At 42.6% G+C, this 12,158-nt stretch overlaps 1 protein-coding gene across 1 annotated transcript in view; it reads right to left on the minus strand.

Moving 5' to 3' along the window:
- MTCL1 (microtubule crosslinking factor 1) overlaps nt 1–12,158 on the minus strand; it is a 95,746-nt gene that overhangs the window by 47,006 nt on the left and 36,582 nt on the right. Inside the window, 2 exon segments of the mRNA XM_009082083.1 lie at nt 1–133; nt 6,013–6,072. The exon segment at nt 1–133 is cut by the window's left edge and continues 1,193 nt beyond it. Coding sequence (XP_009080331.1) covers nt 1–133; nt 6,013–6,072 — 193 coding nt within the window.

Consider the following 12,158-nt stretch of genomic DNA (forward strand, 5'->3'; position numbering starts at 1 on the left):
AGATGGACTTGTACTTCTGGAGCTCCTGCTCCAATTCATCCTTCTCCCTCCCCAGTTTGGCCATCTTCTTACGCATCAGTGCTGCCTCCTCTTTGGCAAACTGCAGCTGGCACTTCAAATCAGCGCTGTCCTCCTGCCAAGAATAATCACCCCCCCAACCCAAGATTATATTGCAATAGAAGCACAGCAGCTAATTTTCCAAAATCTCCACTTCCCCATCCTCTCTGTTGCATCTATTAGGTATGCAAACAATACACCGACAGAGCTGTGCAAACCACATAGTTGACACATTTCATGGCTTGGTCTGGTTAAATTGGCAAAGCAGCTTGACCAGAGTTAAAGAAGGGGAAAAGAAATGAAGTGTGCCTGTGCAAGTGTTCAGTGATGCAAGAGTGCCAGCACAATGTTTTGTTTTTCTGAGCAAATTTTGTGGAAAAGAATGACTCTAATGAAAAAGCTCCATGATTTGTTGGCACTTTTTGTTCCATTTCTGGTTTAATGACAGATTTGTTCCCCTTTAGCATCACAAAACAAAGACTACTCAGATGAATTTGCTCATCATAATTCCAAATTTTGGCTCCTTCAGCTAGAAAAAAAAAAAAAAAGGTGTGCTAAACTGCATGGTTGCCTTGAAAAGTGAAGACTTTAATTACTGTGATCTCATAATCCTGTGAAATAGCTGGAGTTCCTAACTTGTTTTCCAAACAGGAAGCGCACTGTTTTCTCTGCTGCTGTTATTATTAGTCTGGAGCAGGTTGCGATCTCTATTTCTAGTATGGACAACTGTTCACAAGGGAGATTGGTGAAAACGTGAAAAGGGAAAGAAAAGCTCATTAAACCTTGTTTACATCCAAATCCATCCCATGTGAAAACCTGCGTTTTTCTGAAAGTACCAGGGTTTTAAATGACTGTTTGGGGATTTTTTTGTGTGTGTGCTGGGTATTTTAAAGTATTGCATCTAAACTCAAATGAAAACTCCAGTGTGTATTGTGCTGAAATAAGAGACAAGGTTAAGTAAATTCTAAGCTGATGAACAATTTCTTTGCATGAATCACTTTCATGAATTGTCATGGAGATACAGGCACTTGGCCTCGAAAGAGACACATTTATCAGCATTAGCAGTATAATGGAAGGCAGGCTTTGAAAGATGATCTCTTGAGACAGCAGATTTTATCATTGTTGGTAGGCCATGTGGACATATGTGCAATTATCTATGGAAACTTCATTTCAGTCTCCAGAACACTGTTATCTTTCACAAGCACTGTTTTGTTATAATTCCTAATAATGGAAACCAAATCCAGAAGAAAACTTGACTGACTTTAACTGTTCACCCAGATCAGGCTACGAAAAAAACCCAAAATTACAAAACTAATTACTGCTCAGCAATCTGAGGAAATGATTTAATTTCTATAGCACACATCCTAGCATACTGGCAACCGTGTCTTTTATGTTACCTACATTAATTTTGCCCCATTCTATATAGATATATACTAATTACATCTTAATTTCAGCTATTAGTAACTAAACAGCCACAGAAGTAATTGGTTATATACTTCCAAACTCGGTCAACTTTCTTACTGAGGCTGCTTGGTACAGGTTGGGACCTAAAAATACTAAATAGTAAAAAGTTAGCTTATGTGTTAATAACATAACAGGGGTAAAAAATAGTCAGTTTCTGTTCATATGTGGTTTCCAGTGATAACCAGGAGTCAAATACAACTGCAATCAACTCATCGGTTGACTGACTAAAATCCTGGTCTACAACTGGTTATCATGTTTCTGGCACCAGAAATACAAGTTGAATTCAGTCGAGGTGCATATGACTGATTAGAAGCAGAGCCTCCAGAAGATGGACTTTCTATCTTCTCCACCATCTCCTCACATACACACTTCTCTTTTTCATACATATATTTGCAAATTGCTTTTCTCTTTCAAACTCAAAAGTGCAAATTAAGTATCAAATTAAGACTTGGCAAAAATTCCATGCAACCTCTGCTGGAATCACTCTGAATTTTGGTTGCTCTGTCTGGATAAGGCTGTATGATTAAAGCATCATCTTTGGTCAGAGCTGCATAATACATTACCTCTGTTTTTCCTATCATGGAGAATCAATTTATCCCTGCAGCTGTAAGTTTTGCTTTTAGGGAAATAGAAAGATCACAAGGAAAGTCACAGCCAGACCACTGCTGCATGTCAGAGCTCACAGGTGGGGTGATTACTCCTGGTCATTTATCTATCTGTTAATAGCTAAAAAATAGTAACATCTGACATTTCCCTCATTTTGTCTTTGTAATCCAGCATTCCTTCCCAAGCTTCTTGTCTGCCTTTGGCTACAAATGCCCAGTCATCAGTGGCACTAGCTGGTGCCTTGCACCTGCCCAGCTGCAGGCAGCTGGAGCAATGCCCAAGGGAAGGGGCAGCCTGCCCGCACCCCTCTGCCCTGTCCAGGAGCTCCAGGGACCTGCACCTACCCAGGGGTCAGAGAGGACTCCAGCCTGACACCCACTGCCTTTCAAACAGTATAAATATCAGCCACTGAGTCACACTCAGGACAACACACTCAGCATTTTGAAGCTTTTGCAGAAAAGGGAAAGGCTTTGATGGGTTTAGGGTCGGGGCCCCAATGTTTTTGCTCGGCATCACTGCGTGACTCAATGCATCTGTGAAGTTAGAGTGTTATTATAGCAGGACACAACCACTGTTAACTTCTTTAACGACATTACTTTATTGCCAGGTTTTGCCTTAGCAAATTCTCTTTTTTTTAAAAAAAAAAAAAAAGGATCAGATTTGTAAGTATGGGGGTTTTTTTTGCAAGAGCTGAAACAAACAAGATTTTTTTTCATTAAACGAACAAAAGCTTCATAGAAAACAACACAGCTGATCTTGCCTACTAAATATGGATCCCATCTGGAAAGGTGGGAAAGCTCTAGATCTTCCCTGTTTCCCTGCCAGGGAACATGACTACTGTAAATCCCATTCCCCACACAGCTTTTTTCCAAAGGAAAAGAATGGTCAGGAGAGATTTATCAGCCAGATCTAAGCATGCCAGAAGGGTAGGACTCCAACCTTCATGCATCTGTCCATCTGAAACTTTGTGTACAGAAATATCAGCAATTTCTTGATCAGTTGAAACCAAGTAAAAACAGCAAGAGGGTGAGACACCCACGTAGGCAAGCAGAGTTTTGACATATAAGGCAAACTAAGGAGAGGCCAAATCACCAAAATTAATAATTGTTCATTATTAGTTAAGATGTGAATGAAAAGAAAGGGGGAAGGGGAGAAGGGAGAATAGCCTTTCCATCTTCTTGGCGGAGTAAGAGGCTTGAACCCCAGGGTATGAATCTGGGCTATGGCTGCCTGACTGTATTAAACATCCAGTATGTGGACAGTTTCCTGAAAGATCTATGTAGGGCAGATCATATAGGGAAAAAAAAAGAAGGAACAGCAGTGCAAAAGTGTTACGTCAGTCATGGTGCTTGTCACGGACTTTTACAGATCATTAAGGATAAATGGGAGTTAATGATTACTGACAGCAATTATTTGCATGCAATTGCACTGTGGTTCTGCATGGCACTTCAGAAAGATGTTAATGGGGAAAAAAAGCAGAAAGGAAAAACCCAGATCCCTCTCTATAGTCTGCAGTCTAATTTAGACAAATGTGGAGCACAGAGATAAAGAATGAAACTTACAGGACATAAATTAACTTCATTATGCAATGTAAATGATATGATGAGAATGAAGAGCTGATCAAAAATCCCCCCAATACGATATTTCTTTTCTGGCAGGAAGACACAAAGCTAGATAGAGGCCAACACAACTCCTCTACCACCACCACCAGCTCAAGGGAACTGCCAGGCAGAAGATGGGTAAGCAGCTTTGGGGTTGCAAGTCTGACAACAGCGCAGTACGACCAGCACCCAAGCATCTGGCTGAGTGCCAGCACTCCTACCTTGCGCTGGAGAACCACTTTTCTTTGTGTTTTGCCTGGTGCCTGGTATTTTCCAAGAAGCTCCGTTTTGCAATTCTGCTGAATAAAAACTTTTTTTCTTCAATACTGCTAGAGGTGGGTAAGTGCTGCTATGAGTTCTGCTTTTACATGACTTCAAGACAATCAACTTCACGGGTATTATTTAGTCGGTGTGCCCTGCAGTGGGTGCAATGTTCCAGCTAATTTCCATGATGAACTCTCAGTAAGTAAAAACATCAGACTTGCCATATGCTCTGTAAGCTTGTGGATGCATGGAATCTAAGCTTGTGGTTGCTTCTCACTCACAAAACACATAACTGGTAATCTGAACTAGGGTGGCTGTCCCTGAAGAGCAGCATTTCAAACCTCCTGGGCTGTGTCTGTACCAACCCTTTTGGGCCATGCCTCAGGACCTGGCAGCTGTTTGACCAGGCTGGGCACTTGCTGTGGTGCACCCTGATCTCAATCAGCACATACCTCTGAATGGATACCTGTGTTTGGAGACAGCTCTGGGTAACACCCTAAAGTTGGGAGATAGACAGGATATATACATATAGGCTGGGCCATGCCAGTATATAAGATTGTTTCTCACTCTTTCTGGTGAAGAAAACTGAATGGCCACCTTGCAGAGTGCTGATGCAATGGTTTTCATTTCAAAGCCCAAATCCTTTACTCGCACAAGTTATGATGTGTGTGTACAGCATAAGGTTTTCCCCCATGTGGTTCCTGGGATCACTTCCCTACGTTGTGAGTGTGCTGAGCTCACCTACGGTTGCTTGGCTAATTTTGTGATGTCTTTTTTAACCCCTCCCAAGGCAAACTACAGCTCCTCTTACTGCCTGGGTTTGGGTGGAGGAAGCAAGCACAAGAATCCACTCTCTTTGAACAGCTCTGTATTTCCAGAAAAGAGGAAAGGAAGGACAGTGCTGCCCACAAACCCCGGTGGACACAGCTGTGCCTTCATATAGCTTCATCTGTAATCTGCATGTGTGAGGGCATGTGTATATATTTTATCTCTGTATTTTACAGACTTCCAGAAAAATAAACCCTCTGACCTGACTGATGACTTTAATTCTCCATAGCAGGCACTGCAGGATGAAATCCCAGTGCCCCATTTTAAGGTCTGATGAAGCCATGTTTGTGTCATCTTGGTGGGGAAGCTTGGTCTGCTCTGTCCCAGGAAAGCAGTCCACCATGATCGCCCAGTCTGCCCACCTAGTTGCCTGTCCTACCCCCTCAAGTGCAACATATTGTAGTGATTTCTTATTACAAATCAATGGATTTTAAGACTAGATAACCCATAAGTCTAGGCTGTGTACACTGAACCTGCCACGGGGGCAGCAGGGGAAGCGAATCCTTTCTCTAATGAAGGCACTATGTCACTCTTGGCTCCTTTCCCAGTGAGGTGAAACACTATCCCCATCTCTCTGGCTATAAACAGTAACTGCACGGGTGCTGGGAAAAGCTTTAACTCCTACAGTCAGCAAAAAAAGCAGAGGAAACTGGGCAGACCGCTTTCCTGAGAAGGATCAACCTACTTGATTCCAATAAAACCAGTGTCCAAAGGGAGACTGAGTGGGTAGCTTAGGCTCTGTGTTGCACCTCAGCTTCAGGGAGCAGAAGTTCATATGGTGCCCCCCTGGCACCAGAGAGATCAAACCCTGGGCTGCGACATGAGAGCTCGTGAGGTGTCATAGCAGTGTGTGAACTGCATTTGCTGCCAAGATGCTCATTAGCACAAAATCTTTGGCACTGTGTATAAATTTAGTTAGTCCCTAAGCTGCAATCCAATTACTTTGTGAGGCAAGGTGATTTTCTCTTCTTCTAGAAAATCTGCAGCCCGAATCTATAGATACAAGCACAAGGAGCCGGAGAATCTGCGCGGTTTAGAGACCACACTTGTGTCCTAAATTGCTTCTGCATTATCTCTGGGAGGTCTCAGTAGATTAAGGCCTAATTGAACTCTAGTTGATATGCCTGATGGCCCTGTCAAAACCCGTAAAAAGAAACTTTGAGTTTTATCATGTGATTTTGCTCACCTGTACCTGGGTAAATGTCTTTTTTTCTTTGTGGATTTCCCTGCTGCCTCTTCTCTTCAGGGAACTCTGCAACAGAAGCAACACTGAGTTACTGATAAGCTAAACACAAAGCCTGAAAGTTTGGCAGGGCTCACCACTGTACAATTAATTTAAGAGAAAGAATGAACATTCTCTTGAGCAGCTGTGGATTTAATTTTTCACAATAATCATTAAAACCCACAAGATGATCAGGTCCTTGTCAGTGATTTTTTTAATGCACAAAATTTCCACCAAACCAGGGAATAAAATTAGTTAAAAGTTCATGGCTGGGAGTGGAGGGGGAACCCACCCTCTTTTCTTCTATGTACCACCACTTTTTTTTTGGCAAAACTTTCTTTTTGCATGGGGTAATGATTCATGTTTGATTAATCTGGGGCAGAAATCCAAGAATCTTACTCACAGTGAATGTGAAACACATTGAGGAAACCTCAGAGGAAAGCAACCCCCCAAATAAAGGCAAAGACATGCACGTTTAAGCGATGTGGCTTAACACTATTGGTTAATCCTTGCTAGCAAACATACTGAGGAGCCTAGATAAAGACCAGGTAATTCTCCAGGTATTTCTGAATTTACTTTATAAATCACATTTGTTTTGGTTGCAAATCTTTCTATCCCCTTATAAACAAGTTTTTTTAAGACATGGAAATGATATCATCACCACTGCTTCATTTTCAGAAACTTCTCAGCACCCAAATGGAAGAGCACAGTTTTCCTGAGACAGGAGAGGTGGAGCACCATCAGGACATTACGAGTCTTTGCACTGACTTGTGTCTCAGGGCTAGTGTTCAAACCAGTATGAATTGGGTCTATTTAGAAAAGGCATAAATTTGTCTTTTCCAGGTTGAGGTATCAGAGGGGACCAACAGATATTAGGCCAAAAAATGAAAGTGGGAAGCTAGAAACTGTGGAGTCATCTGAATTGGAAGCTGGCCGTATTGCTGTCTGTGCTCAGAGCCTGATACTCCCCAGCAATCACCCTGACATTGTGGCCTCTTTTATTTACTACTTCTGTTTATATTTGCTCTGTGGGGGACAATTTCCAGCTGAGGTGAAGCCTGGGCTGTCAGGGGTTGCCCAGAGTGTGCCTCCCCTCTGGCCCATGTGATGGAGCAGTGTTCCCGGACCATCACCTGCTCCCACATCCGACAGACTAAATCCCAGTCTTGGTAACCCATGGTAACCCAGCACTGCAAAGCACAAGCCCAGCAGAGAGGAAGGGAAAGGAGGGAGAGGCATTCTGTTAATTAGCTAAACCCAGTCTTGTGCCTGGCCATCAGCTGGCAGAAAACACGATGTGAGTCTGGGGACTGGCGCACACACCCCAAGCAAATCCTAACCAAAAGTTTCCCTGGCTTTGTGGTTTCTCACTGTTAAGCTATGCAGCTACTGCATATTATAATTATTGCACACTAAGACAAATCTCTCCTTCTGCTCTTTGTTATACACAGTTAAGTAGTTAAAACCCATTCATACACAGCACCATATGCCCAAGACATACTACAGTTTATTTTTGCTAATCTGCTCTCTACTTTAATCCAGTGATTTCCTATAACTAATGAAGCTGAGTAAGAGAAATGTCTTTCTGGATACTGAAACAGTTTAATAAAAAAAGACTTTAAACACTAAAATCGTCATATGAAAACCTGTTACACAAGCTTAGCCAGGATAAACTCTTACTATTTTCCAGTTTTTTAAATGTGGTGTTATTCTGGAAGCAGATATGAAACTGAAAGAAATCACCAGTCAGCAGCATCATGCCCTGCAATATGAGGTGGGTCACTATGGTTGAAGAGATATGGGGCATAGCCCTGGTTCTCACCCTCATTATTTTCCATGTCAGTTCAAGCAAGAGCAGCTTGAGCAAGAGGAAGTTATCTGGATACTGCATTTAATTTGCAAGTCTTTAGAGTCAGGGATGAGGCTACCAATTTCTGTAGAGGCTTCAATATGGAATTGAAGCAAACAGGTACCAGTCATGCTAGAAATGAAAAACCTTGTGCCAAATGCTAAAAACCCCTTGCTCTTACCTATAGGCAAAAGGTTACACTTAGACACATCCAGCTGGAGAAGCTAGGGCTATGGTGTGCAAGAGAAAGTAATAAAGCCTTAGCTGAGTTGTACATGATAATGCTTAGAAAATAAGGGGAAAGGAACTAAAATTTAGATAGGTGACACAGATCACAGACTGAGAAACAGGTAGGTGGTGATCTGGCTTTGGAAACTGTAAGCTACACTCCTCAATGAAACAATGGTTTTCACAGATCCAGACTAACAAGTTTATAACATATTGCCCTAGATGAGGCCTTGCTTTAAGCATTTCCACATTGTTCCATTCAGATTTGCGTAAGAACAACCTTAGGATCAGTGCTCAGGTGGGAGTCTACTTTATATTTCCATAACACAGAGACTCAACCTTAGGCTGAGTCTGTCCTTGGTGTGAGAAAAAGAATGGAATATTTACCTCTGGGGGCTACCAGTGGATTACAGGGCAAAACTTCCCTCCCATGTGTTAGTGGAGGACTAGAAACACAAGCATGGCAACAAGGGACTATCTAGACAAATCCTCTTAAACTCTATATGAAAGCAAGGCAAGATCTCCATTTCACCACCATGGGACCAGACAGCACATGGGTATGAAACACCAACCAATACAGCTGCTATTTTAGCAGGACTAAAGGGAGAGGCTGCTGCTGCAAAAAGAAGCAGGTGAAACACGCTACAAGCTTAAATGATTTAAAATGCAAAATGGTCCAATAAACAAGCATTTCTCTTTGATGTACAGGAGATCAGCATCAGAAGCTGATATGAATTAATGCTAAAAGGAACATTCCTATACTACTTTTTATACACAAGAGACCAACCAGAGTTGGCTGTCTACCAAAAAGTCTTTCAATGATGGTTGAAAAAGATTTTATTTGTCCTTTGGTTAACACAGCCTCTTAGGAAAGTGGTTATTTGTCAGACATTTGCTACCTCTACAGTCTCACTGCAATTTGTTGACGTACCTCTTGGCTACCTAGGAGAGCTAATATATGAGGGTCCAGTGTTCTAAAAGTTAAACTTCCTGAAAGATTATTGGATGCAGCTGCTACAGTATTAACAGCAGCAAGAGACACAATTATTTTCACTTTCTCTAGGAGTCTAGCATGGACAGGAAGAGGTAATTTGTACCTTTTGGTGAATTCCATTTTTAACAGGTCAAAGACAAATCCTGCGAACTGAGCAGTGAGAATAAGACTACCCACATTGGGAACAGCAAGCAGGAGTCAATGCACTGGAATTAGAGGTTGAGCAAAACATGGAAATAAAGTTTGAGTTAAAAGTAATCATACATGTAAACATGATAGGCCTCAAGTTTTCATAGTGAAGCTAGTGCTGAGTAGGATGAGAATAGAGCTGAAAACAGGCATCAGTAGAGAAGGACTTGGTAAATGGGAGAACCAAGAGTTCCCAAGAGCTGCCAGTCTGTGACTTTATTCACTGCTGCTGAGAGAAGCAAGTAATTTTGGGTGCAGTCTGGCATCTGCAGGCAAGCGTGGGCTTGCTATCATATGTGCATCAAACTACACCTGCAAAATCAAGTAGTCAGTCACTGAAGTGACAATGTCTGCAACTTAAAAACAGAGAGGCGGGCTTGGAAAGTCCAGCCCTGGAGGCAATTTCTATCACTGTGACGTGTGAGGAATAATACACGAGCATCACTGGGGCTTATGAGCTGTATAAATAATGTTCCGTGCCAATGATGGCTTGCTACCAGTTGCTTTGAAATGGATAATCACAATTTTAATTTGCATTCATTAGAAAATACTGCCTGTGAGAGATCTGAAAGTCCTTTAAAAAAAATATGCACAAGTAACCAAACTCACTTGCTCCAAATCCAGCAGTAGGTCAAGCAGACTGCTTGCAGATTACCAATAACTGCAAGGCTAACAGCTTCAGAGCTGCACATTTGCATTTCATAATAAGAGCTAAATTCTTGCCAGCTGTTGAGCCCCCTCATGTTCAAGAATGAATGAAACATCCAGAGAGACATAAACTCTGCCCCACTGAACATGACTCATTGGGAGATCCTGCCAATGGACCAACTCTTTTGTAGCGGTTATTCTCCAAGAAACACCAGTGATTTAAATGAAGGTAATTCTGCTTGGCATCTATGTGTATCGGAAGAAAACCAGATCCACTTGTAACAGATGGTCAGAAGGTGGATTAATCCCCAAGTGATGTAAAGCAGTGTTTGTTAACTGCACCACTAATCATCACTCAGGAACGCTTCACTGCAAGCGTTTTCTAGGCACTGTGCAGGACTGCATAGGAAGACTATGGCAGGGGATGGAAAAAACTGGGGATCACCGTGCTCCTTCTCCAGCAAACTCCCTCCACACAAATGCAGTTCCAATGGCCCCTGCAGGCAGTTTCCCTCTCAACTTTTTGCAGCTTTGGACTTGCCAGACCCTGGCATTCAGCAGATGCAGGATTCCCCTTCTTCTTACTGCTTCAGAGCTATCCCTGCTTGTCCAGTCTGGTAGACAAAGAAAAAGCCCTTTGTGAAGAGGCCTGGTACTCTTGAATCACCGATGAATAATTCTAAGAAATGCAGCACTGAAAGAATGCAACCAGGACCAGGACCTGTTTCTTCAGCAGGGGCAGATTTCAGCTATCACACTGCAGCTTTCTGGTACCATTATCTGTCCCCTTGGTGAAAAGGAAGCATTTCCCATTTCTGTAGCAACATCCTTTTCTGTAGGTAGGATAGGGTAACTCTCCATTCCTTCTTAAGCCCTTAAGTGTCTCTGTCTCCCAAGTATTCAACTGAAGTTCTGCTTTACTGCCATCCCATGCTTCTGGTATTACCACGGCTGTGCAGTGAAAGTACGGTGGCAGCTTTTTCTTTGTGAACTCTTGTACATATCTATGGGATGGCTAATAGAACTGGAAAATACAATGAAATTCTAATTGCTTTTCAATTGCTGTAGGCCCTTGAAAAAGATATCTCACCAAGCCCTGATAAAGCTGGGCTTGACGCAAGTGATCTGTATCTCCATTCATTCCCACATGCGTTTCATTTGCTAGAAACATCTAAATGCTGTGATGTTCATCATTCACATGACCTAGCAAAGCAAGCCATGTCTGAAATATCATAAGCATTACAGTTCAGGATAAAAGCCATCCCTTGAGTAAAAAAGCAGCAAAGCACACTAGCTTTCAGCACCAGCTTAAATTTCCCTAACGCTGCATTACTCTATTGTGCTAAGCTTATGAATAGGGGCTTTGGAGGAGCCTCTTTCTTTTGCCTCTTACTACGAACACACCGCACTGTCTGTTTCACATGGCTTCCTGGTGCCCCCCACATGTGGAATGATAGTGTGGTGATATTAGCTGGCTTGGTGTTTACAAATAATACAGTGTGACAGGTCTGTGACTGTGCTGCAGGGAGAGAAGCAGCAGGGTTGCACCCCTGTCTGCAGCCCTGGAAGGTTAGACAGCAGCTCTCAGGAGCATGGGAGACGGCTGGGCTGGCTCCGTGTTCAGTTCAGAACACACCATTTCACTTACTATTTGGTCAGTGGAGGCTGACATGGGGGTGTCAGTGATACACATATATCACTGTTTTAGGCAGTTCTTCTGCCCAAACACTTTTCTTAATAACTTCTTAAATTAATTAAAATACATTTTAGAAGTCCTCATCAGTTCTATTTTGCTAAGACAAAAATATCTAAATTACATCACATTTGTCACAATACATAAAGAAAATTATAACACACTATGACCTGACTTTTTCTTTATTTTTTTGGTCGTATTTCAGGTCAAGAAAACCAGAAAGAAGCCAGGTAGATCACTGCAGACAGCACTGCTTCTTCCCCTCCTGCTACACTAGTACTGCAACGCAGATGTGCCAGGAACAAACGCATCCCTCCAAGCCTCGTCACCCTTCCATCTGTGCAGCTATTAAATATGAGTTCCACACATTATGCCCGTTCCTTACCCCCATATGGCACACAGCCACATGTGCTAACCCTCTGTCCGGGCACCACCTTGCCCCCAGACCCTGCATCAGAGGAGGAAAACACTTGCCACCACATCCCTTGCAATCCTGCCAGGCAGGAGCGGCAGCC

This window comes from Acanthisitta chloris, unplaced genomic scaffold (assembly GCF_000695815.1).
Source record: "Acanthisitta chloris isolate BGI_N310 unplaced genomic scaffold, ASM69581v1 scaffold16989, whole genome shotgun sequence".
Lineage (NCBI taxonomy): Eukaryota > Metazoa > Chordata > Aves > Passeriformes > Acanthisittidae > Acanthisitta > Acanthisitta chloris.